General features: G+C 41.7%; 1 protein-coding gene and 1 long non-coding RNA gene across 2 annotated transcripts; both read left to right on the top strand.

The window, feature by feature from the left end:
- Positions 1 to 3,641: 3,641 nt before the first annotated feature.
- On the top strand, positions 3,642 to 5,448 carry LOC145423183 (uncharacterized). The gene is made up of 2 exons (XR_013904296.1): positions 3,642 to 4,397; positions 4,624 to 5,448. It is a non-coding gene; the product is annotated as an uncharacterized LOC145423183 (long non-coding RNA).
- Positions 5,449 to 21,439: 15,991 nt separating this feature from the next.
- On the top strand, positions 21,440 to 24,219 carry LOC113028855 (E3 SUMO-protein ligase ZBED1-like). The gene is made up of 3 exons (XM_026179291.2): positions 21,440 to 22,873; positions 23,171 to 23,321; positions 23,427 to 24,219. The coding sequence occupies exons 1-3, from the start codon at positions 21,603 to 21,605 to the stop codon at positions 23,871 to 23,873; spliced, it is 1,869 nt and encodes a 622-aa protein (XP_026035076.2). The 5' UTR covers positions 21,440 to 21,602; the 3' UTR covers positions 23,874 to 24,219.
- The last annotated feature ends 1,482 nt before the right edge of the window (positions 24,220 to 25,701 follow it).

Raw genomic sequence — 25,701 nt, 5'->3', positions numbered from 1 at the left:
GCACTAGGATGATGTCGGCGTAAATGTGCAGTCATATTCGTTGTGTTCCCACTAGTGCTTTCAGGTTAATCTCGTTGAAATGACCTTAACGCCACAACACGGCAAATCTCCGTTAACGAGCTACCGCCGATCGCTCCGTGCATGGGGCTAGACGGCCAACACGTTAACGAGCTAACTGCGCTAACACACTAGTTCACACCAATGTAATTGAGCATTGAATGGCACATCCAACATACTGTTTTACTTTAGTCCATGACTCGCTTACCTTCAAGGTCATACGTCACATGAAAACCAAAATAATTCCAAACGCCAGATCTGAATGAGGTTCAATTTGCCTGTTGCAAGGAGAGCTTAACTTCTGTCTCGCTAGCTTGCCCTGCGCTCTTCCTTCTGACTATGCTGTCTGTGTTGAGCGCTCAGTGGATCTGCGCTGGACAGTGCAGCCTAGGCGGAGTAGTCGAACACAGATTCACTGAGCGCTCAACACAGACAGCATCGTCAGAAGGAAAATTGATAAAATAAATTACAAATGTTGTATTGTTCGATACATATGCGTACCGAACCGAAAGCACTGTATCGAACTTTGTAACATAACCTTTGTTGGCAATAACAGAGGTCAAACGTTTACTATAGGTCTTTACCAGGTTTGCACACACAGTAGCTGGTATTTTGGCCCATTCCTCCATGCAGATCTTCTCGAGAGCAGTGATGTTTTGGGGCTGTCGCCGAGCAACACGGACTTTCAACTCCCACCACAGATTTTCTATGGGGTTGAGGTTTGGAGACTGGCTAGGCCACTCCAGGACTTTCAAATGCTTCTTACGGAGCCACTCCTTTGTTGCCCGGGCGGTGTGTTTTGGATCATTGTCATGTTGGAAGACCCAGCCTCGTTTCTGTTGTAATAGTAATTTTACAATGAATGTTGAAGAGATATTACTGCCCTCTGTTGGTGTGTCTGTGCATTACAAGCAATAAAAGGTGTTCGTTAAAAACATCAGGTTATGGGCCCAGAGGTCGCCAAGGGAAGCTGCTAACACGTTTTCTTTTGGGAGTCATAAACAGAATTGTGGGATTCACAATGGAAGATAGACTGTTTATTGACAAGCTGAGTGGACCGGAGAATTGGGCAACGTGGAAATTTCAACTGGAGCACCTGTTGAAGGCAAAAGGACTGTGGGGTATGGTACAGGAGACGGAGCAGTTAGCTGCGGATGCTAATGCCCAAGCGCGAGCTGAATTTGAACGGAAGAAAGAAAAGGCATTTTCAGTGCTGGTACTGAATGTAAGTACACCCCAATTGTACTTGATAACAAACTGTAAGACCCCCAAAGAAGCATGGGAGATGCTAAAAGCACAGTTTGAAAGAGATACTGTTGCTAACAAGCTATTTCTGAAGAAGAAGTACTTCCGGTGTGAAATGAAGGAAGGAGAACATCTCAATGATCATTTAAAGAGGATGAAGGAACTTACTGATCAGCTAGGGGCAATAGGTTCTGTAATTGAAGAGGAAGATCAAATTGTCACCCTTCTAGGTAGTTTGCCACCCAGCTATGCAACTGTTGTTACTGCTTTGGAGACAAAGATGGACAGTCTGACACTACAGTTTGTTCAACAAGCCTTGATAAATGAGGAACAAAAGCGAGTGCTTACTGACAACACCACTGTGTCCAGTAGTGTATCAGCGATGTCATCTCAGATGCATAGAAATGAACAGAGTGGATCAAAAACAGTGGGAGCAAACAGCTCCGACTCATGGAGATGTTACAAATGTGGGAAGGAAGGACATATCAAGCGTGATTGTCCAAGCATTAAAAAGAAATACAAGGCCCACAAGGCTAAAAGCGTGGTGTATAAGGACAAAGAGGACTCATATGAGGGAGCTTTTGTTGTAAATGAGTCATGTAAAAGTGATGCACAACAAGAAGAATGGTTAATTGATTCAGGAGCGTCAAAACACATGACATGGAATAAAGAAGCTCTACAAAACTACCAAGAGTTTTCAGAACCACAAACAGTGAAACTCGGTGATGGCAGAGTAGTTGAGGCTTTAGGTCTGGGCAACATAACAATGAAAATGTCATTCAGAGTTAGTAATGGAAAAGATGTCACAATGTATGATGTGCTGTATGTTCCCAAATTATCAATGAACCTTTTCTCAGTGGGAGCTGCTGCCAAGAAGGGAAACACAGTGAAGTTCAAAAGGACTCATTGCTACATAAGAGGAAAGAATGGAGCTCTCCATGGAATGGGAACACAAAGATCTGACGGATTGTATCAGCTGGATATTGAGGGAAACTGCACAACCTGTCATGGAGCGTCAACTGCTTCAGTTCCAGCAAGTATGTGGCATCAGCGTCTAGGTCACACTACAAATCTGAAAAAAGTCAAAAACTTGGTAAAAGGGGTTAGCTTTACAAATGAAGAGGAGGACATTTTTTGTGAAGCTTGTGTTGAGGGCAAATTATCAAGAAAACCTTACAAATCAGTGGGAGAAATACGAACAAAACGCAAGTTGCAATTAGTGCATAGTGACGTTTGTGGTCCTTTTCAAACTGAGTCACTTGGAGGAAAAAAGTACTTTGTGACTTTCATTGATGACTACTCCAGATATTGTAAAGTGTATTTCATAAGAGAAAAAACGGAAGTCCTGAGCAAGTTCAAAGAGTTTGAAAGAATCTTCTCAAATGAATGTGGACAGGGAGTAATAAGACTCAGAACCAGTGATGCCGGTAACGCGTTGCTTAGTAACGCGTTACTCCGAATATGACCACTTTTTCAGTAACGACTAATCTAACGCGTTACTATTTCCATAACAGTAGTCAGATTAAAGTTACTTGTCCAAACCACTGTGCGTTACTATTTTTTTAAGCAAAAAGATTTGGTTTCTTCTTTTCGTCTCAGCGGATGACAAACGCATACGTGTTGTGAAACGTCACATAAGCAACAGGTCACGTTTCCCGCTCACAAGCAGCCAGCGACGTAAAAAAGTGTAAACAACAATGGAGGGAGAGAGATGTTCGTTCTTTAGCTGGAAATATGGTCACTATTTTGAGTTTCTGTCAACTAAAGATTTAAATATTAAGGTTCGTTGTACACTCTGTGTTGGCGAAAAAGTGTTATCTACCTTCAAAAACACTACGTCAAACTTAAAGAAACATTTGGAGTCGCAGCACAGCACAGTCAAACTCACAGAGAGAGTCCCACCAAGTGGTCCGAAGCAGAGAGCCGTGACTTCCGCAGAAGGTCCTACACCCCCCAAACAACAAAAGTTGGACTTTGGTGCAAAACCAGTAAGTGATGAAGAATTGAAGAAGTTGGTCGCACAGTATATTGTAGAAGAAATGCTACCTATAAACACTGTTGACTCGCCCTCGTTTCGTGCCATAATAAAAAAGATCCCTACTTCTGTTAATGCCGAGCTGCCTCACCGAACGACTTTTACTTCTTACTTGGAGAAGGAGTTTACAGAAATGGAGAGAAATTTGAAGGCCACACTGAATGAGATTGACTTTGTTTCAACTACCGCGGATATTTGGACTGCTAACAACAGAAGCTATATGGGAGTAACGCTCCACTGGATCAGTAGAACCACATTAGAGCGTCACAAGGTTGCATTAGCATGTAGGCAAATTCGTGGTAGACACACGTATGATGTCATTGGTACAGAAATCGAAAACATCCACTCCTCTTATGGATTACTCAACAAAGTAGTTGCAACAGTTACTGATAATGGATCCAACTTTGTTAAGGCGTTTCAAGTTTATCATCCTGTCACGGAGTCCGATGATGAGACGGAGGAGGAAGAGTCCAGCCCCAAAGACGATGATGTCACTTTTTCTGATCTGTCAGAAATCCTCTCGGCTGAGAATGAAAGTGATGGTCAGCTGTCTCTTCCCCCGCACCGCAGGTGTGCTTCGCACACCATCAACATAATTTGCACACGTGATGTGGAGAAACATTTAACAACCAATGCAGAGAGCAGGGCTGTGTATAGGAGCAGCACAGCAAAATGCACAGCTCTTTGGACCAAATCGAGTAGATCTACACTTGCATCAGAAACAGTGGAAGAAATCAGCAAAAGAAAGCTCCTAATACCAACATCCACAAGGTGGAATTCCTTTTTTGATGCTGTAAAGAGAATTGCAGAAATCCCCATGGGTGAGCTGAATACTCTGTGCACAAAGCTAGGACTGAAGTGCTTCAAAGATCAAGAATACCAGTTCCTGCATGAGTACTGCATGGCCATGAAACCTCTGACTGCAGCACTGGACATTTTACAAGGCGACTGTCCATATGGAACTTTACTACCAACACTTGAAGTTCTGATGCAGAAGACCCAGGCTGTGAAAGATGACCTCTCCAGGATGACTGCAGGCCTTCCAGATGCCATTGTACAGGTACGCTCTATCTTGAAATTAGTCAGATTTTTTGCTTCATACAATTCACAAACATGGAACAGAATATTAATTATCATTGAAAAATAAGATTAAAACAATTAAAATGTTTACAAGTAACCTAAAACAAAATAAATCCATAATACTGATCTCATATTAGGCATGGTTTGCAAATAATTCAATAACATAAAAAAATTGTAGGCATAAAAATATCAATTGTGTTTTTTAGGCTATTCAGACTCGTTTCGCCGGTGTGCTGGATGACAAAGATGCCCTTCTTGCAGCTGCCAGTTGTCCAAAATTCAAACTCTGATGGCTGAGAGATGCAGGAAGGAGGGAGCGAGTAAAACAGCTTCTGACAGCAGAGTGTTGCACCACTGCTCCTCTGGCAAAAAACCCTGCCAGTGTGCCCAGTGCTACTACATCTAGCAGCCAAGGTGAGATGGACTTTTTCACTTTTGAGGCAGAGCCAGAGGAGGAGACCTATTCTGCAGAAAAAGAAGTCATGGACTACCTGATGTCAGGCTACGACCTTCAGATTCTGCATAAATTTTCAAGCATAAAGACAATTTTTTTAAAGTATAACACTCCAACCCCATCAAGTGCTCCTGTGGAGCGACTTTTTAGTCTGGGAGGTTTGGTGCTCACGCCTAAAAGAAATCGACTTTCCCACAAAAGGTTTGAGAAGCTTCTGTTAATGAGGTACAACCACTGGTTTACTCGCTCCACTCTACTGTTTCCCCCATAACATGCGATGACAACATATACTGAAAAAACAGAGAATGGGGAATCCAATTTAAATAACTATTTACAAGTAACTGAATTAAGTTTATCAAAGTCACTTAATAAACTTATTAAAGTTTTCAAGTTGATTAACTTAAAACAATTACCTGCAAGGAAGTAAGGCAATTTAAGTTGGACCTGCAGTCTCTTTTTTTTTTTTTTCATAAGATTAGTCCAAAGTTACAAAAGCGGACAATAGTGCTTACATGTGGATGGTATAAAAAGTATCTTAAGGGAAGTCAAGAAAGACTCTTTGTTTGTTTGTTTGTTTTTTTATAAAAAGTATTTATGTTAAGTGAAGTAACAAGACTGTCTTTAATTTCATACAAACTAGTATTTCTGTCAGGAAAAAAGTTTTAAGTTCAACTTCAAATGTCAGGAGATATATTGTTGACATTACTGTTAAAATACACTTCTAATAAAGTGAGTATTGGCAAAATCGGTTGATGTTTTTATGTTGAGGCAGTGGGGAGTGTTATTGGCAGCTTCTGAAAGTAACTAATAAAGTAACTAGTAATCTAACTTAGTTACTTTAAAAATAAAGTAATCAGTAAAGTAACTAAGTTACTTTTGGAAGGAGTAATCAGTAGTCCGTAATATATTACTTTTTCAAAGTAACTGTGGCAACACTGCTCAGAACTGACAATGGTGGGGAATACACATCTAAAGAGTTTCAAGAATATTTGAAAGCTCAAGGCATCCACCATGAAATGACTGTACCACACACACCACAGCAAAATGGTGTTGCAGAAAGAAAAAACAGAACTCTAGTGGAATCAGCTAGAAGCATGCTATCACATGCAAAGTTGCCAAACACATTCTGGGCAGAAGCTGTTGCTACTGCAGCTTACACACAGAATAGGCTCCCAACATCTGCTTTAAAGAACGAAACACCCTATCAGAGATGGTATGAAAAAAAACCAGACATTAGCCATATGAAAGTATTTGGTTGTGTTGCTTATGCTCATGTTCCAGACACAGAGAGAAAGAAGCTGGACAAAAAGGCAGTGAAAGTCCGTTTCCTGGGATATGCAACCAATGCAAAAGGCTACCGACTGTGGGATGAGGAAAAAGGAAAAATACTGATTCGACGAGATGTGGTCTTCAATGAAACAGAGTTTAAATGCAAACAAAGTGAAAAAGATCTCGGTTTGGGGAATGAGGTGACACTACACACGGGTGAAAGACAAACAAGTACTGAGGAGACTGTCACCAGTGAGGCTGCAAAAGGAGATCAGCGGATCAGAAGACCTCCAAAGAGATATGGATTTGAGGAGTTTGCTGATGCAGCTACAGTTGATCATTATGCAAACATCTGTTGTGTCACAGAACCAAATACACTAGAAGAGGCTATGTCAAGTCCAAATGCAAAGGAGTGGAAAGAAGCAGCTGATTTGGAATATGAGTCACTGCTAGAAAATGGCACATGGGATTTAGTGGATCTACCAAAGGATCGCAAAGCAGTTGGATCAAAATGGGTCTTTAAAGTTAAGCATCACAGTGATGGACAAGTGGAAAGATACAAGTGCAGACTTGTTGCCAAAGGCTATTCACAGATTTATGGTACAGACTATGATGAAACATTCTCTCCAGTTGTACGATTTGGTTCAATTCGTACATTGTTGTCATTTGCTGTGCAAAACAATCTAAATGTGCATCAAATGGATGTTGTGACTGCATTCTTGAATGGACACCTGGAAGAGGAAATCTACATGGAGCAGCCAGAGGGTTACATCAAACCTGGGCAGGAACATCTAGTGTGCAAACTAAACAAGTCAATATATGGACTGAAGCAGTCTCCACGTTGCTTGAGCAAAGCTTTTACAGAGTTCATGAAAAGTATTGGTTTTACACAGAGTACTTCAGATCAGTGTGTGTTTGTTAGAACAGGTCAGGAGTTGGAAATATTGGCTGTGTATGTTGATGACCTGACTTTGATTACAGAATCAGCAGAGAGCATGAAGACCTTAAAGGACACTCTGAAGAAACACTACAAAATGAAGGACATGGGTGAGCTATCCTACATTCTGGGCATCTCAGTGGTCCAAGACAAGGACAAAAACCATGTTATGCTTCATCAGAGGCAGTATATTGAAAACATACTACAAAAGTATGGAATGGACAGTGCCAATCCAGTAGTAACTCCAGCTGACACAAATGTCAAATTAAGAAAGAGTGATAATGTCAGTCAACCTGTAAACCCAAGCATGTATCAGTCAATGGTTGGAAGTTTATTGTATGCTGCCATGGCCACACGACCAGATATTGCACAAGCAGTGAGTGTGGTGTCAAGGTTCAATGCAAACCCAAACACTACACACCTGACAGCTGTGAAAAGAATCCTGAGATATTTGAAAGGAATTCTAAACCTAGGGCTCAAATATCAAAGAACAGAAACAGGAACCTTGGTTGGGTATTCAGATGCTGATTGGGCAGGTGATCAGGACGATCGACGTTCTACAACTGGAAACATCTTTCTATTTGCAGGAGGTGCAGTCAGTTGGCTTAGCAAGAAACAAGCAACAGTTGCACTTTCAACTGCAGAGGCTGAGTATATTGCTTTGAGCCAAGCTGCACAAGAAGGAGTTTGGTTAAGACGACTACTAACTGAGCTTGGAATGGAAACCACAGCAACAGTGATCCTGGAGGACAATCAAGGAGCAATTGCAATCGCAAAAAATCCAGTCGATCATGCAAGAACAAAGCACATAGACATTCGTTACCACTACATTTGTGAATGTGTGCAAAATGGACAAATCCAGCTGAAGTACTGCTGTACAGAAAACATGAAGGCTGATATGTTAACCAAACCGCTGCCTAGACAAAAGTTTGAGTATCTCAGAGGGAAGATTGGACTGTGTTCAGTTTAAAAGGGTTATCATATGCTTAACATGCCTATACTATGCTTATGTTAAGATGGTGAGCATTTAACTGTAATGAAGAATAATAGTTTTGTCTAAGATGGACACAGTACATTTTTTGTGTGAGTTCAAAACAAAAGAGAAAATTTTTATTTTCTAGTAACACCGTGATATAGGTGCATAATGTTGTTTTTTGAAAGAAATAAGCAATGGCAGTCAAGTAAGTGAACTCCATGGTAAAATTAAGTGGGAGTGTTGTAATAGTAATTTTACAATGTATGTTGAAGAGATATTACTGCCCTCTGTTGGTGTGTCTGTGCATTACAAGCAATAAAAGGTGTTCGTAAAAACATCAGTTTCATCTTCAAAGTTCTCACTGATGGAAGGAGGTTTTGGCTCAAAATCTCACGATACATGGCCCCATTCATTCTGTCCTTAACACGGATCAGTCGTCCTGTCCCCTTGGCAGAAAAACAGCCCCATAGCATGATGTTTCCACCCCCATGCTTCACAGTAGGTATGGTGTTCTTGGGATGCAACTCAGTATTCTTCTTCCTCCAAACACGACGAGCTGAGTTTATACCAAAAAGTTCTACTTTGGTTTCATCTGACCACATGACATTCTCCCAATCCTCTGCTGTATCATCCATGTGCTCTCTGGCAAACTTCAGACGGGCCTGGACATGCACTGGCTTCAGCAGCGGAACACGTCTGGCACTGCGGGATTTGATTCCCTGCCGTTGTAGTGTGTTACTGATGGTGACCTTTGTTACTTTGGTCCCAGCTCTCTGCAGGTCATTCACCAGGTCCCCCCGTGTGGTTCTGGGATCTTTGCTCACCGTTCTCATGATCATTTTGACCCCACGGGATGAGATCTTGCGTGGAGCCCCAGATCGAGGGAGATTATCAGTGGTCTTGTATGTCTTCCATTTTCTGATGATTGCTCCCACAGTTGATTTTTTCACACCAAGCTGCTTGCCTATTGTAGATTCACTCTTCCCAGTCTGGTGCAGGTCTACAATACTTTTCCTGGTGTCCTTCGAAAGCTCTTTGGTCTTGGCCATGGCGGCGTTTGGAGTCTGACTGTTTGAGGCTGTGGACAGGTGTCTTTTATACAGATGATGAGTTCAAACAGGTGCCATTCATACAGGTAACGAGTGGGGGACAGAAAAGCTTCTTACAGAAGACGTTACAGGTCTGTGAGAGCCAGAGATTTTCCATGTTTGAGGTGACCAAATACTTATTTTCCACCCTGATTTACGAATAAATTCTTTACAAATCCTACCATGTGAATTCATGGATTTTTTTTTTCACATTCTGTCTCTCACAGTTGAAGTGTACCTCTGGTGCAAATTACTGACCTCTGTCATCATTTTAAGTGGGGGAACTTGCACAATCGGTGGCTGACTAAATACTTTTTTGCCCCACTGTATGTGTGTGTGTGTGTGTGTGTGTGTGTGTATACTTTTCTTCCCCTCTCGCCCCTGTGGGCAGTCTATCCTTCAAGCCTGGGTCCTCTACCAGAGGCCTGAGAGCTTGAGTCCTGTGCTATTCTGGACAGAGATCTCCGATGTTGTTCATATATATATATATATATATATATATATATATATATATATATATATATATATATATATATATATATATATATATACACACACACACACACACACACACACACACACACACACACACACACACACTTTATTTCTTCATATGTTGTCACATTTATGTCAGCTGCTACTTGGACTGTGTAAAATATAAATTAGTGTTAAATAATCACAGAGGCTCACAGAGTTTATTGTGAAATCTAAACTGGCTCTAAGTGGTTATAAATGTATTTGGCAGCCAGATGACTTTAATGTCACAGTGAATTAAAGTCTTCTGACTGACCTGGTGGCCTCCATACGGAATGTTTCCGTACTGATAACTCTTTGTCATAAAGTACCCCCTGGTGGCTGAGTGTTTAATGTTCCCTGTTTGGTGGATATAAACCTTCATGTTTTATGGTACAGATATTGTACCAGATGGAGTTGCCAGAAAGGCCATACAAAGAAAAGTACTAGTGAACCGATGGATTTAAACCCATCAACCTGTTGCATAATAACATGGTTGTTGTACCAATGTTTGTCTAAATCCACTCCACAAAAACGAGTTTGAAACAATGAATCCAATTCTTTGTCACCAAAGTGTTTTCAGTTAAAACTACATAAGAATGTAGTTTGACTAAAGAATTTTTTTTTAAAAATATACCTGTAAAAATGTTTCCGTAATACAGACAAAACAAGACTAAACAAAGCTAAAGACAAACAAAGAAACGTGTTATTAATAGATTTACTTGTTGTTTATCTTTTCTCTCATGTAATTTTGTTCTGTCTATAAAATGGAAATGAGCTGCATTTTTTCATTTGGAAGGAACCGTAACTAATTTTGGATAGTTATCACTGTCGGATCATAAATAAATGATAAATGTTTAGTAAGTGCAGAATAACAGTGACAGCCAACATGTGCCAGTGGTATGATGTACATTAGACTGAAACAAACATATACAGGGAGTGCAGAATTATTAGGCAAGTTGTATTTTTGAGGAATAATTTTATTATTGAACAACAACCATGTTCTCAATGAACCCAAAAAAACTCGTTAATATCAAAGCTGAATGTTTTTGGAAGTAGTTTTTAGTTTGTTTTTAGTTTTAGCTATTTTAGGGGGATATCTGTGTGTGCAGGTGACTATTACTGTGCATAATTATTAGGCAACTTAACAAAAAACAAATATATACCCATTTCAATCATTTATTTTTACCAGTGAAACCAATATAACATCTCCACATTCATAAATATACATTTCTGACATTCAAAAACAAAACAAAAACAAATCAGCGACCAATATAGCCACCTTTCTTTGCAAGGACACTCAAAAGCCTGCCATCCATGGATTCTGTCAGTGTTTTGATCTGTTCACCATCAACATTGCGTGCAGCAGCACCACAGCCTCCCAGACACTGTTCAGAGAGGTGTACTGTTTTCCCTCCTTGTAAATCTCACATTTGATGATGGACCACAGGTTCTCAATGGGGTTCAGATCAGGTGAACAAGGAGGCCATGTCATTAGTTTTTCTTCTTTTATACCCTTTCTTGCCAGCCACGCTGTGGAGTACTTGGACGCGTGTGATGGAGCATTGTCCTACATGAAAATCATGTTTTTCTTGAAGGATGCAGACTTCTTCCTGTACCACTGCTTGAAGAAGGTGTCTTGCAGAAACTGGCAGTAGGACTGGGAGTTGAGCTTGACTCCATCCTCAACCCGAAAAGGCCCCACAAGCTCATCTTTGATGATACCAGCCCAAACCAGTACTCCACCTCCACCTTGCAGGCGTCTGAGTCGGACTGGAGCTCTCTGCCCTTTACCAATCCAGCCACGGGCCCATCCATCTGGCCCATCAAGACTCACTCTCATTTCATCAGTCCATAAAACCTTTAGAAAAACCAGTCTTGAGATATTTCTTGGCCCAGTCTTGACGTTTCAGCTTGTGTGTCTTGTTCAGTGGTGGTCGTCTTTCAGCCTTTCTTACCTTGGCCATGTCTCTGAGTATTGCACACCTTGTGCTTTTGGGCACTCCAGTGATGTTGCAGCTCTGAAATATGGCCAAACTGGTGGCAAGTGGCATCTTGGCAGCTGCACGCTTGACTTTTCTCAGTTCATGGGCAGTTATTTTGCGCCTTGGTTTTTCCACACGCTTCTTGCGACCCTGTTGACTATTTTGAATGAAACGCTTGATTGTTCGATGATCACGCTTCAGAAGCTTTGCAATTTTGAGACTGCTGCATCCCTCTGCAAGATATCTCACTATTTTTGACTTTTCTGAGCCTGTCAAGTCCTTCTTTTGACCCATTTTGCCAAAGGAAAGGACGCTGCCTAATAATTATGCACACCTGATATAGGGTGTTGATGTCATTAGACCACACCCCTTCTCATTACAGAGATGCATATCACCTAATATGCTTAATTGGTAGTAGGCTTTCGAGCCTATACAGCTTGGAGTAAGACAACATGCATGAAGACGATGATGTGGACAAAATACTCATTTGCCTAATAATTCTGCACTCCCTGTATCACATATATCATATATCCCAGGATCCAAATGCAGGACTCAGAGACAAAAGATAAACTAAAGGAGGCAAACTATATTCAAGATGGCGCCTGTGTGTTCGGCACGCCGTCTATCGCTCTCCTTTATTTGTTTTGTTTTATTGTTTTTAGTTAACTTTGTGTTACATGTGTGTTGTACTTTTTCCTATGATCGCCAGACATTATTGGAAATAGGTTTATCCATCCGGATGTCTGACCGGCCTGAATATGACAACCAAGGCTTTTTTCCTCCCTATCTGGAACCAATACCACCGTACTGGCGTTCCCTACCACCGTCACCAATACCACCGTACTGGCGTTCCCTACCACCGTCACCGGATCTGCGGAAGCGACGTAGGAGACGGGGTAACCGTGGAGGTTGTCTTGTGAAGCTGAAATCCTGGATTGCTCATTTTCCCCATGAGCTCCGCTGCATCCGCCGCTTTTGTCCGCAACTATTGGTGCCATTGCGTGCCTTGGATCCGGTGGACTCCTGGCTGGTTCCTGTTGTTGGGTCTTTCGAAAATGGTCCAGCAAAACTCTCTCCTCTACGGCATATGCGCTGGCGCGGAGTTGACAAGAAAAATCTTCGACCGGTGGATCTGGTTGCTAATACCTCGGAAGTTTTGGACCCAGTCCCTCTCAGGCTGGGTCTAATAAATACCAGGTCGGTGGTCAACAAGACCTTCATATTGAAGGATTTTTTTCTCTCTCGTGTTCTGGATTTACTCTTCTTGACTGAAACCTGGATATCTCCCGGTGAGTTAAGCGCTTTCATTGAACTAGTACCCGCTGACTGTACCTTTTTTAATGTTCCGAGAGCTTCTGGTCGCGGAGGAGGGCTTGCTGTTGTTTTTAAGGCTCACTTGGACTTGAAGCAGCTTTTCCCTTCGTCTCGCTACACCAGCTTTGAACTCTGTTTATGTAAACTGGGCCACTCGCCTTCGTTGTTATGTGCGATTGTTTATCGCCCGCCGAAATATAACAAGGTGTTCTTATCAGAGTTCTCCGAGTTTCTTGCAGATTGTGCATCACGATATGACCAGATCCTCCTGCTTGGTGATTTTAATATTCACGTTTGCTGTCCGGGGAAGCCCCTGGCCAAGGACTTTCTGGACTTAGTGAACTCTTTTAATTTTGTCCAATTTGTTAGTGGTGCCACTCAAGAACGTGGTCACACACTGGACTTAGTTTTATCTCATGGTTTATCTGTTTGCAATGTACGGGTTGAAGATGCAGTATTTTCTGATCATATGCCTATCTTATTTGATATTGCTCCTTCTAACGCTTTTGCAAATCAGACTGCACCTGCTCGATGTTATCGTGCCTTTGGCTCTGATTCTGCCGAACGGTTTTCTATACTGTTTGACAAATTAATGTCTTATGCCCCTGAGTTGCCCACTGCAGATGACCTACTTTTGTATTTTGATTTTGCTTGTAAATCTGTGCTTGATGTTGTTGCCCCTTTGAGAGTAAGAAAATGTAAATCAAAGATTAATCCTTGGTTAACAGATCATACCCGAGCTATTAGAAGACAATGTAGGAAATGTGAAAGACAGTGGAAAAAAGACAGATTGCATGTCTCCCTGGAAGCCCTAAAGATTAGTTGGAAAACTTATCAGAGGGCAGTTAAGGCCGATAAACACTCCTACTTTTCTCAACTTATTTCGGCCAACTCTCATAACCCTCGTGTTTTATACAATACGATTAATTCTGTACTTAACTTGGAGGGTTACAACCTTTTGCCGTCCTCTGAGGTTATGTGCAATAAGTTTATCACCTTTTTGTGGACAAAATTGCTAGCCTGAGGCCTCTGATTCCACCTATTGTTGATCCGGCCATGCATTCTCCTTGCTCAAGCTTATTCCCTGCTTTTGCACCGATTTCTCTGCGTGACTTAGAGGAGTTGGTGCTACATGCTAAGCCCTGTGGCTCCCCAAATGATGTTGTTACTCCCCGCTTTCTCCAAAAAGTATTTCCCATCCTTGGACCTTATATCCTGAAAATTATCAATACTAGTCTGTTAACCGGTCAAGTTCCTAGTGGGTTTAAACATGCAGTCATACACCCCTTACTTAAGAAACCTGGCCTTGATAGTTCTACTATGTCAAATTTTAGACCTATCTCCAAACTTCCCTTTTTAAGCAAGATCTTGGAGAGGATTGTACATACCCAACTGTTGGATTATTTGAGCGACTCGCAATTGTCTGAAATTTTCCAATCTGGTTTTAAGCCCTTTCACAGTACGGAGACAGCTCTTGTTAAAGTTATGAATGACATTCTTGTTGCTACTGATCGTGGTAAATATGCTGTGCTTGTCTTATTGGATATGACAGCTGCATTTGACACAGTGGACCACGACCTGCTGATCTCCCGCTTACATCACTGTGTGGGAATTTCTGATCTGGCATTGTCATGGATAAAATCATATCTTTCCGAAAGGAGTTTTTGTGTCAAGCTGGGGTTGGCCGCTTCCTCTGTGGCCCCTCTGCTTTGGGGTGTGCCCCAGGGATCTATCCTTGGGCCATTACTTTTCTCGCTGTATTTACTCCCCCTTGGTGCGATTTTTCGTAAACACGGAGTGTCATTTCATTTGTATGCCGATGACTGTCAGCTTTACTTACCTTTTAGTCATTTGGATACCTCCCCATGTCAATCACTGCTTGACTGTCTTAGCGATATTAAATTATGGATGGCAAATAATTTTTTGAATTTTAATGGTCGCAAAACGGAAGCAATTTTATATGGCCCGCATCGTTCTACTGATTCTCCAGATGTTGATTTTGGTGATTTGACCTCTCATCTGAAAAGTTCAGTCACTAATCTTGGTGTTAAACTTGATTCTGCGCTTACTTTTGAAGGTCATGTAAGTGGGGTGGTAAAATCAGCTTTTTATCACCTCAGACGCCTGTCGAAGGTTAAGCCTTTCCTTTCCAAACCCAATTTGGAAACTCTAATTCATGCTTTTATCACCTCACGTCTGGACTATTGTAATTCCCTTTTAATAGGGGTCGGGTCGGGCACCTTGTCACGCCTGCAGTTAGTGCAAAACGCGGCGGCGCGATTTTTAACCGGTAGTAGGAAATTCGATCACATCACTCCGGTTCTGGCTTCCTTGCATTGGCTTCCCATTGATTTTAGGGTTCGTTTTAAGGTCCTTTTATTGGTTTTTAAATCTTTAAATGGTCTGGCTCCTGTGTACTTAACTGACTTGCTGAAGTCACATGTTCCTCCTCGCTCGCTCCGTTCAGCTGAGCAGCTGCTGCTGTCGGTCCCTAAGTCGCGGCTGAAATGCAGAGGAGACCGTGCCTTTTCAATTGCGGCTCCGATGCTCTGGAATAACCTTCCCCTCCAAATTAGACAAGCGTCATCAGTGCAGGTCTTTAAGTCCAGATTGAAAACCTATTTTTATTCCCTGGCTTTTAACTCTGTAGGAAACTGACACCTTCTTATTTATTTTATTGTTTGTAATGATTTTATGGTATTTTTAATTTGGTTGTTGTTTTGATCTGTGTTGTTCAGCACTTTGGTCTGCCTGGTGTGTTCTTAAAGTGCTATACAAATAAACGATGATGATGATGATGATGATGATGAAATTTAATTCTGTTACTTAGAAACTCAAAAAGAAATATAAAAATACCAAGGGCAGGGCAGGAGGAAACTAGGAGGGGAAATATGGGACTGATGGACTACATTTGAGAGGACAACATGATAAAGAACAGAGGGAAGCTGGGGACTTAAATACATAGACAGACTAACAAGAGGATGGACAACAGCTGGGACCACAGCTAGGGCTAATTACAGACCAAAGAGACAGAGGAAGCAAACTGAACACAATGCCCACGGGATGAGAGATCAAAGTAAAACAGGAAGTAACAAACACAGAGACCAGGACTACGACGTGAACACTGGGGCTGGGGATGAACAGGCATGGAGACATAACAGACAGGGGACAAACAAAGAGAGACTGGACATACGAAGGCCCCATCATCATGAGCAACCAAGAACTAGAAGTAAAGAAAAACTCAGAAGCACAAAGAGACGATATTATACTGAATACAAAATAATACAGACGGAACATAAATCATTTTTAAAAAAACAATAAGAATGAAATACACACACATCAACAATAGATATTAATATTTGTCTAGTCTCAGCTCAGCCCTTATAACCTGAAATAATTATGTCAACAATAAACTAGCAGGAATAAAATGTTATAAAAACAATAGCTTGTATTATATGTTACAATATAACCAATAAAATTATTATAATCAAACAGAACAGCTTTTTGGTGTTATCAATATATTATTTTAGTAAAATAAATATATTCATAAGTTGTCAGTGACTTCAGTTCTTATAGCCCGACGACTGTACAATCATATTTCTTCTCTCCATAGCCTCAGCCATCAAGAGCCGGAGTCATGTGACTGTGTCCTGGCAGCACCAGCTACAGCTGATTTGGGTCCCTAATTTACTGTTTACAGGTGATGGTATCAGTCTTCTTTATGCACCTCCTCTGCATTTTTCAATTGTGCTTCTTTTGTGTTTTCCTCTTGTGTTACAACTGGGTAATGTCAAGGACACCAGCCAGTGAAGCTCCTGAAGGTTGAATAGAAACTACACAATAGAATGACAGGAAGCTTGGATGGGTTGTGGCACTGGCAGGATCCGTCTGGGAACAGGCAGGAGAGGTTGGAGATCTGGGTAGGATGCATTTAAAGCTTCAAATAAAGGTGAAGTCAACAAGATGAAGCCACTGGAGAGATCTGTCTTAGATGGGCCATCCGTGTTAGAGGGGTAGAAGAAAGACACAGGGAGAGCTCAGCTGGAAGTAGGCTCGCTGGGCTCAAGATAGAGCATTGCTCCAGCATGCTCTTGTCATGCTACTTGTTCATGTTTGCAGTATCCAAAAGTATTCTAAATAGTATTTTTTCCCATACAATAGTGTCTTTGGAGTGGCTCTCCGGTGCATTCAGCAAAGTATGAACGAGTGTAAATGTTAGATAGAAAGCACTTACAAAGAAAAAAGTGCTTGTGTGAATGGGTGAATGAGCCAAGTAGTGTAAAGCACTTTGAGTGCTCAGAGTAGGAAAGTGCTATAAAAGAACCAGCCCACTCAGCTCAGAAAATACTACAATAGGTACTCAGTTAGTTATTAACTCACCAGCTAGTGAGGATTGCACTATTCACCACTCGATAGTGGTCTTCTACATGATTTGTTTAAAATGAGGTCCTGGATGTGACGGTATCTTCTGGTCAATGTCAGTTTTAAGAATTGAACTTTATGGTTTTAATGTTACTATTACTGAAAGGCAGCAGTGTAATGAGATAAAATAGCTTATGCTCCATAAAACATACGTACTTCTTTGTACTCTCCACAGTTGTTTTTTAGCCTCCAGTCTGCCTTCCTGTAACTTGGTGGCTTGGAGGGAATCTTTTGACATATTTAGGCTCCCTAAGAGCAATTACATGTGTCTCTTATCTTGACAAGGCATGAGTTTTGCTATTACTACAAATTCATTCTGGAATGTTTATGTTTGAACAACTGTACCATATTTCTGCAGCTACTGTTTATATAGTTGCCTGTTTGATAAAACAGAAAGATATGTTCACAGTGTGTTTTAGACTAAGGGCTAAAAATATTGCAAAATAAACTATAAACCCTGTGTAATCCCAAAAGGACGCGACACGACTGCTGTCATGTTTTGTGGTTTTTATCGTTATCTGCACACAATCTCCTTTGTCACTCTGGCACTTTGCAGGTTATGCTGCCCTGGCTCCGATGCTCTCCTGCAGCAGCAGCCTCCTTCTCCCCGGCCCGGCTGCTACTGAAATAAGGAAGGCATGATTAGAAAATGCTCACCCCTGTCCCGTCTGTAACAACTGAAAATAAAATAAAATAAATAATAACAACAAAGGTCGATCAAATGGACCAATACGGCAAGGCCGTGATGATCCTTTTGGCAAAGTAAATCCATTGGGTATCCTTGTTGGTCTTCAGACAACAATTCTGATGGCTAAAGAACCAAATGGGCCAGGCAAAAAAAAAAGAAAATGCTCACCGGCTGTGAGACACCAGCTTCCCTGACACCACACCCTGAACCCGTTGCTCCATGCCTCCCCTGCAGCCGAGCCACCAACCACACCCTGTTTTCTTTTTTGTTGTTTCTTTTTACACTAGGTCTTGTAATATCGGCAATATTACTTCTCAGTTATATCTTAATGTAAAAGATTGATGTATATGTGGCTGTAGCTCAGGAGGTAGACCAGGTCATAATTGGGAGGTTGGTGGTTCGATTCCTCCAGTCTGCATGCCAAAAATCCTCGGGCTAGACACTGTGAATGTGTGTGAATGTGAGAATGAAGCAAGATGTATAAAGTAGAAAAGCGCTCTAAAAGAATCAGTCCATTTGTAAGGCATTACAATTTGTGTGTCTTTTGACATTAAAATAACAACATACCGCTCTGCATAATAGTATCACGCACAGAGGGTTTAGCTGGTGGTGCTACAGATGTCACAGTGCCTGTCATGGTCCTGAGTCTGGGGACCCAGTGTTTATGTTTTTGGTTAGTAATATTCTTTGATTCAGTTAGTTTCTGGTTATATTTCTGGTGATTTCTCATTCTTTAGTTTTGTCTCTGTGTCTCCTTGTGTTACACGTTTCTTGCCTAGGAGAGCCACCTCCATGGGACAAGACTCAGCAGTCCATCTGTATCTAAAGGTCAAAGGTCACATTTTGGACAGATGGTTTGAAAGAGGAGTGGCGATGCCATATCCTCTGATGGAAGGATTCAGGTTACTGCGTTATACTGAGTTACACTGTGGCAGCCACTGAAGTGCTGTTTAAAACTGTATGCTTTCATTTTGGAAAATGAAGTTTGATGAATTAACTACTGGTTACTTTTTGCTGTGTAGCTGTGGAAATTCTGACAGTTGTCACTGGATTATTTTATAGTTGAAGAAATCTTAGAAACTGGAGGATTCTAAGTTCTAAAGCCTCTGCGCTCGTGCACCATCAGTCTGATTTAATGTGATGCTGTAAAGTTCAGGAGCCACTTTAAGGTCAGGCTCTCTCACACCCCAGCCCGTGCTGGGGGGCAGAATCCCTCACTCCAAATCTGCATCAACAACCGTGAGAATTTCACCACACCCGTGTCTTGCATAGACGACAAAGGATCAAAATTTAAGCATGGATTTTTGTGGTCTGACCTGTGTCCAGCTACTGTCCAGGGATCTCATGTGCAAATCAAACATAAATGTGATCTCCTGTCATAATGGCATCACCAAGCTGTAAACAGATTTGGACTATACAAAGGTGAAATACAGCCCTGCCATCCCAGCTTTTGCTTATGAGTGGAAGCTGGGAGACGGGTCTGTGGCAGAGCACTTTGTGCAGGCGGTGAACCATTGTATGTCTCCAGATCACTGCTTCATGGCTGTTGGAGACCTCCACTGTATGTTGCATTACTCCCCACAAGGCCCTGATGACAGATTTGAGGTAGTATGGTGCAACAGAACCTGCGACTGACAGGCTACAGAGGACCCCACAGTGTTATTCTCCCTAGACTAAATACTTACAAGAAATTTTTGTTGTGCACATTTCATTGTGTTTGCTCAGTCGAACTGGTGGACACAACGGCTTCACAATGTTTGGTCCAAACAACACACCCTCCAGACTTTATGCAGTCTCACCCACTGCTGGTAGAGGTCCCAGATGGACTGGGCCTCGTTAAAGTATGATATAGGATTGATTAAGATTACAATGGGCTGAGGAAAAGCCATCTGTGGGAACCTGGGAGTTCCTGTCCAAAAGGATTGCCGCATGTCAATCCAGACCAAAAATGATAAACAATTGTTTTTTCTTTTCAATTCAATTCAATTCGGTTTTATTTATATAGCGCCAAATCACAACAAAAGTTGCCTCAAGGCGCTTCATTTGAGTGAATGTGTGTGACTGGACTGATGATGTGGACTAAAGGTTTGACTGACTTGACACTGAGACAAAGACTGGACCAAGTTTAGGATTAGTAAATGTTGATAAACAATTAACCAAGTCGGGAAGAGAAGGGGGAATGCTTTGCTTTGCTTTGTTTTGCTTTTGGCAGGAGCAGGAGGAGAAGAGAGACCAGAGGGGAAGAGTGTAGTTTCACATGAGTGTGGAGCTGCAGACTTAACCTTTTGGCTGCTAATTTTGGGTTGCTGATGTTTGTTTTAAGAAAATTCTGTTTTATTGACTGGGTTTATATTATGGTATTACATTATATTGTTGGGGAAATGCCAAATGCTAATGGGGAGAAAATTTTTGATATAACTCATGTTACCATTAACCAAAGCAGGCCACTGTAGAAGTCAATGAAATTTTATAGAGGAAAACAGTTAGAACCAAAGCAAAATTTAGGAATTATGTAGGGGATTGGTAGAGTTCTTACACTGAAAATACAGTTAGGGGATAACAAACACTGGTCCAAGGGACCGAGGTTTATTCACTTTAAAAAAGTAAATTATTGAAAAGAGTACAATTGGGAAGGGTATGTGATACTAGCTGGCACTGGAGGAAAACAGGAGCAAAGTAAGGAAAGCAAATTCATTTTGGTAAGCTCCTGATTACCATGACACTCAGAGGATCAATGTGAAATTAAAATACAGGAAATTTTGCATGAAGCACATGACTGATAACTGTTCTGTTTTAAGTTTTGTTTCTTATAGCACAGATTGGATCACAGTGAAAGAAGGACAGCCATCCATTGGACGTACAGCATACAGCTTATTGCACCAGCATGCATCTGCTCTTATATAACTATCATTAGCTTACAGCTTTAAGTGTTTAAGGTATGTGCTAACTAAAAATAAAGACAGGATGATAGTTTATTACATTTTAATGAAATTTTCAGATTGTTTCGGTGAAGTTTAATAAACTCCTTGCTATCTAAAATATAACAGGACACCGGAGTATATTCTCGAGCATCTCACACTTCTGATAATCAGTTGTCTGCTTGATGTTTATTCAGCTGTGTAAAAACTATAACTTTAATCTCAGCCAAACCGATTTACTCAGGAACAAATAAAATACTAAAAAAAAAAGCCAAATAACATTTTTAAGTTATCTAAGTGACTTATATATGTTTAACCTGAGTAGCAAAAGACGGCGGTGGGTTTGAAAACGATTTGCCGGGAGTCCGGTGTTCTCAGCGGCTCTAGTGAGCTTTGCCCCCGGCTAGCTATCGAGCTAGTGGATAACAGACTAGGGGTGGGTTTAAAAAATCGATTCATCGATTAAAATCGATTCTAACTGGAATAAAACGATATCGATTCATTAAATCCGGAAATCGATTTTTTTTTTTATACATATGTAGTTTGCCGCGTATGAAATTTGCAAGCGGTTAACATGAGGAAGTCACGCGAGAGTTAAGTGACCTGGACGCATGAACCATCATGGCTACTCCCGGGAATGTGCCACCGAGCCTAAAGGCAGATGTCTGGCAACACTTTGGATTTAAGAACTGTGAAGACAGTGAAGAGCCGGACAAAAGCAAAGCCGTATGTAAGATGTGCAAAATGGAGGTAAAGCACTGTGGAAATACCACAAATCTCAGAAATCATTTAACGAGGCATCATCCAGATATCCTGCTAGCAAAAACGGCCGACACCAAGCAACGCTCACTCGAAAAGGCATTTGCAGTGAAGTTTGAATCCACTTCTCCACGTGCCCAAAAAATAACCCAGTCTGTGGCAACTTTCATATGTAAAGATATACGTCCGTACAGCGTTGTTGAAAATGATGGCTTCCAAAACCTCATTAATACGCTAGAACCACGCTATGTTTTACCATCACGCAAACATTTGAGTGAAGTGGTAATCCCAAACATGTATGAAAAAGTGAAACACGATGTTACAGCCTCACTCAAGTCAGCAGAGAGAGTCGCTATAACCTGTGACAGCTGGACATCCAGAGCAACAGATAACTACCTGACTATCACCTCACACCATATCGACCAGGAGTGGAGACTCGTGTCTCATGTCTTACAGACAAGAACCACCGAAGCAAGCCACACAGCAGCTAATTTATCTGAAATTATGTTCAAAGCAATCGAAGAATGGGAGCTTACAAACAAAAATCCAGTCATCGTAACTGACAATGCTGCAAATATGGTGCGAGCTGTAGAAATAACGGGCTGGTTGCACATTGGTTGTTTTGCCCACACACTCAATTTAGCTTCACAAGCAGGACTGAAAGTTCCAGCTGTTGCGCAGCTGCTTGGCCGAGTGAGACGCATAGCATCCTTTTTTCATCGCAGCACTGTTGCAAGTCGCAAGCTTAAAGAGAAGCAAAAGATACTGAATCTACCTGCCCATAAGCTGGTGAATGATGGGGTGACCAGATGGAACAGCACATTGGAGATGCTGGAACGCTTCCTAGAGCAACAACCAGCAATCTCTGCAGCTCTACTCTCACCTGAAGTGAGGAGAAATGACAGTAATCTCTGTAGTCTTACAGAGGCTGACATAACTGATGGAGAAGATATAGTGAAAGCTCTGAAGCCGCTGAAAGCAGCCACACTGGTTATGTCTGAAGAAAAGTCCCCGACCCTTTCCATCATTGCACCTCTGCATGCACAGCTGCTGGAGAAGATGATCAGTGTCTCTCATGACTCCTCACTGATTAAAGACCTCAAGACTGCTGTATACGACAACTTGAAGTCAAGGTATGTTTATGAATTGTGTGTATATGCCATGAATGAGTGTAACTGTATGGATGCATGTATTACATGAAAATTCTTATTATAGTGAAAAAATCTATATATTATAAAAATGTTAGTTAAGCCCTCTTGTCTAGTAATAGGCCTTTTGATTTTATATCTATCTATCTATAGATGTTTATATATAAATTATGGAAACAAAGTCGTATATTAATGTTTCTGATCTTGCATGAGTGTATGTAACCATGCACATGTATATCCAACATAATAAACTGAGTTAAATGTGCAAAATCTCTTTTCAAGATATGTGGCCCTAAAGGACAAGCTCTACATTGCATCAGCATTAGATCCTCGCTTTAAGGCCCTGCCATTCTTGTCCAAAGAGACCTGTAACAACACATTCTCTCAGTTGGTGTTGGAAGCAGCAGGTTTGGAGAACGTGGACACAGCTATTGTGAGTTACAGAAACAAAAACAAAAAATTATTGGTTTTTTTGCACTACTCGAGTTAGAATATAAATAGTAATTTCTTTATTAATTAAGTTTTCATTTTTCTACAGCGACAGTCTGATGGTGACACATCTGAGGAAACTGTCCCTGACATCTCTCTTGGTGGTGTTGATGAAGTGGATTATGCCCCTCCAATTAAGAGGTCAAAGGACTCTGCATTAATTTTTCTCCTTGGGCCAGCCTACTCAACAAAAACCACAGCACCACAGAAAACACCAACTCAGAAGGCAAAGGAAGAAGTGAATCGATACAGGGGCGTTGAGCCTGTTGCACTTTCTGAGGATCCTTTGATCTGGTGGAGGGACCATGAAAGGGAGTATCCTCTCTTGGCTCTACAAGCAAAGCAGTATCTTTCCATACCTGGGACCAGTGTTCCTTCTGAACGAGTGTTTTCAACTGCTGGTGACATTGTTACCGCACAAAGGAGCTGCCTGACTCCACAACATGTAGACCAGCTTCTCTTCTTGCAGAAAAACCTTACAGTCTCAAAGAAGTGAGAGGGTAGTTATAAATAAGGCTAAATTGCATTAGTTTCACAGAGGTTTTACAATACTGTTCAATATGTTTTCATTTTTTGAAGTATTTTAAAAGGCAGTTTTTCATTTTCTGATCGGTCAGTTTCTGTCAGTTCACTTGTACATGCTGTGTTATACTGTGTGTCTCCAAAACACAATAGTGGATTTCAGAAAAGCTGTGTGAGACACTAACAGCAAAACTATTTCTCTGAGGTTTTACTGATGTTTACAAAAGATGTGTTCTATTTGCACTGGATCCCTGATCCACTTGAAATGTATGTATGAAAAAATATATATACTAATGTTAATTAAAAATTACATTATTTAACTGCTTTAGTATCTGTTCTTAATTTTGAAATTTATGTAATTCATTCACAAGGCTTAGAGGGTTCTTTTGACAGTACATATACAAGGTGAATTATCATAATTTTATATATATTATGGTTCATATAATAATATTTCGGACTGATTCAAAATCGAATCGAATCGAATTGAATCGAATCGTGGATCGAATCGATTCGGGACCTTGTGAATCGGAATCGAATCGATTCTAGAAATCAGTGACGATTCCCAGCCCTATAACAGACGTCTCCGAAAACGTCGGAGCGCTTTTGAAAATATGTAGTCTTGATAAACTGAGCAGATATTTGAGGTTTACACAGCTACATTCTCGCCTGAAAATGTTAAACGTTTATTTTGTGACCCAGAAAGAATAATAAGAGTAATATTAAAACTAACTAGCTGCCACCATTGTTGGAAACTGAGCTGGGCTGCGCTATAAATTCTGGGACACAGCTTCTTCTTCTTCTTTGGGGTTTAACGGCAGCTGGCATCCTTGTACATGCAGTGCTGCCATCTTCTGTTTCAGTCCGTTATTACACTCTTAAATCCTACTACCTGCATCTTTTGGGATCTTACAAAGCTTCAAACGACGCGTCGACTTTTAAATCAGTCGTCGACGATTTTGATAGTCGAGGTAATCGTGACCAGTCGACTAATCGTGGCAGCCTGTCAGCCGGTGATCGGCTGTGATCAGCTGATCACGGGGCCGGGGTTAAAAGAGAGACGCCACCCACCTGTTCGCCGCTCAGACATCAGTATCCTCGTGTCAGGAGCTCCGAAACTCTGCCGACGTCAGTCTCCGCCTGATTCAGCAACTGTGAGTTACAATCCCTTTCAATCCTTTTTCTCTTCCCGGCTCCGCTCACTCTCTGTCTGTAACGACCGTTCCGAAGCCACGCTTCGTGCTCAGGTCATTACTAGAATAACTGCGTGTCTGCTCCAAACCCACCGCTAGCCTTCGCCGCGCTTGGGTCTAGCCAGCACGCCACACGGGCACGCCGAATTACTGTGTGCGATCCGCCCGGCCGTGACACAGCCCTAATGCACATGCGCATGTCAACCAGACCTCCAGCACACCTTAGCCCCTACGGGGTGTTGTATGGACGTCCTGCCAGAATGAGGGCAGAACCCCCACAATGGACAGGCATGTCCACCCAATGGCGTAACAGTGAAAGCAGCCCTGCCCAGACCAGAAGAAGGACCTCTACACCTGTTTAAACCAGGCGACTGGGTTCTGGTGAAGGACTTCAGGCTGAAACACTGGAAGGCGAGGTGCGTCCCTGCTGATACTGCTGGGAGCAGCCCTCTGGTGGATGAATGTGGTAGATCCCAAGCTGCCCACAACACCAGACAACAACGGGCCCAACTCCACACTCACCACACTCACTCCTTTGGAGCCCAGTGGTTGGACAGCAATTCCCAGAGTGGGTTGCTCCTCCACACAAGTGCAGCCGTATTTCTCACTGAC

This window comes from Astatotilapia calliptera, chromosome 20 (assembly GCF_964374335.1).
Source record: "Astatotilapia calliptera chromosome 20, fAstCal68.1, whole genome shotgun sequence".
Lineage (NCBI taxonomy): Eukaryota > Metazoa > Chordata > Actinopteri > Cichliformes > Cichlidae > Astatotilapia > Astatotilapia calliptera.
Note: the sequence above shows the minus strand (reverse complement) of the source record. Positions and strands in the feature narration are given on the sequence as shown.

Bases quoted from the DNA above. Each gene is read 5' to 3' on its own strand.
- LOC113028855 (XM_026179291.2), top strand. From the start codon at position 21,603: ATGGCTACTCCCGGGAATGTGCCACCGAGCCTAAAGGCAGATGTCTGG. The intron at 22,874-23,170 runs GTATGTTTATGA...TCTCTTTTCAAG, and splicing joins TACGACAACTTGAAGTCAAG to ATATGTGGCCCTAAAGGACA. The intron at 23,322-23,426 runs GTGAGTTACAGA...ATTTTTCTACAG, and splicing joins AGAACGTGGACACAGCTATT to CGACAGTCTGATGGTGACAC.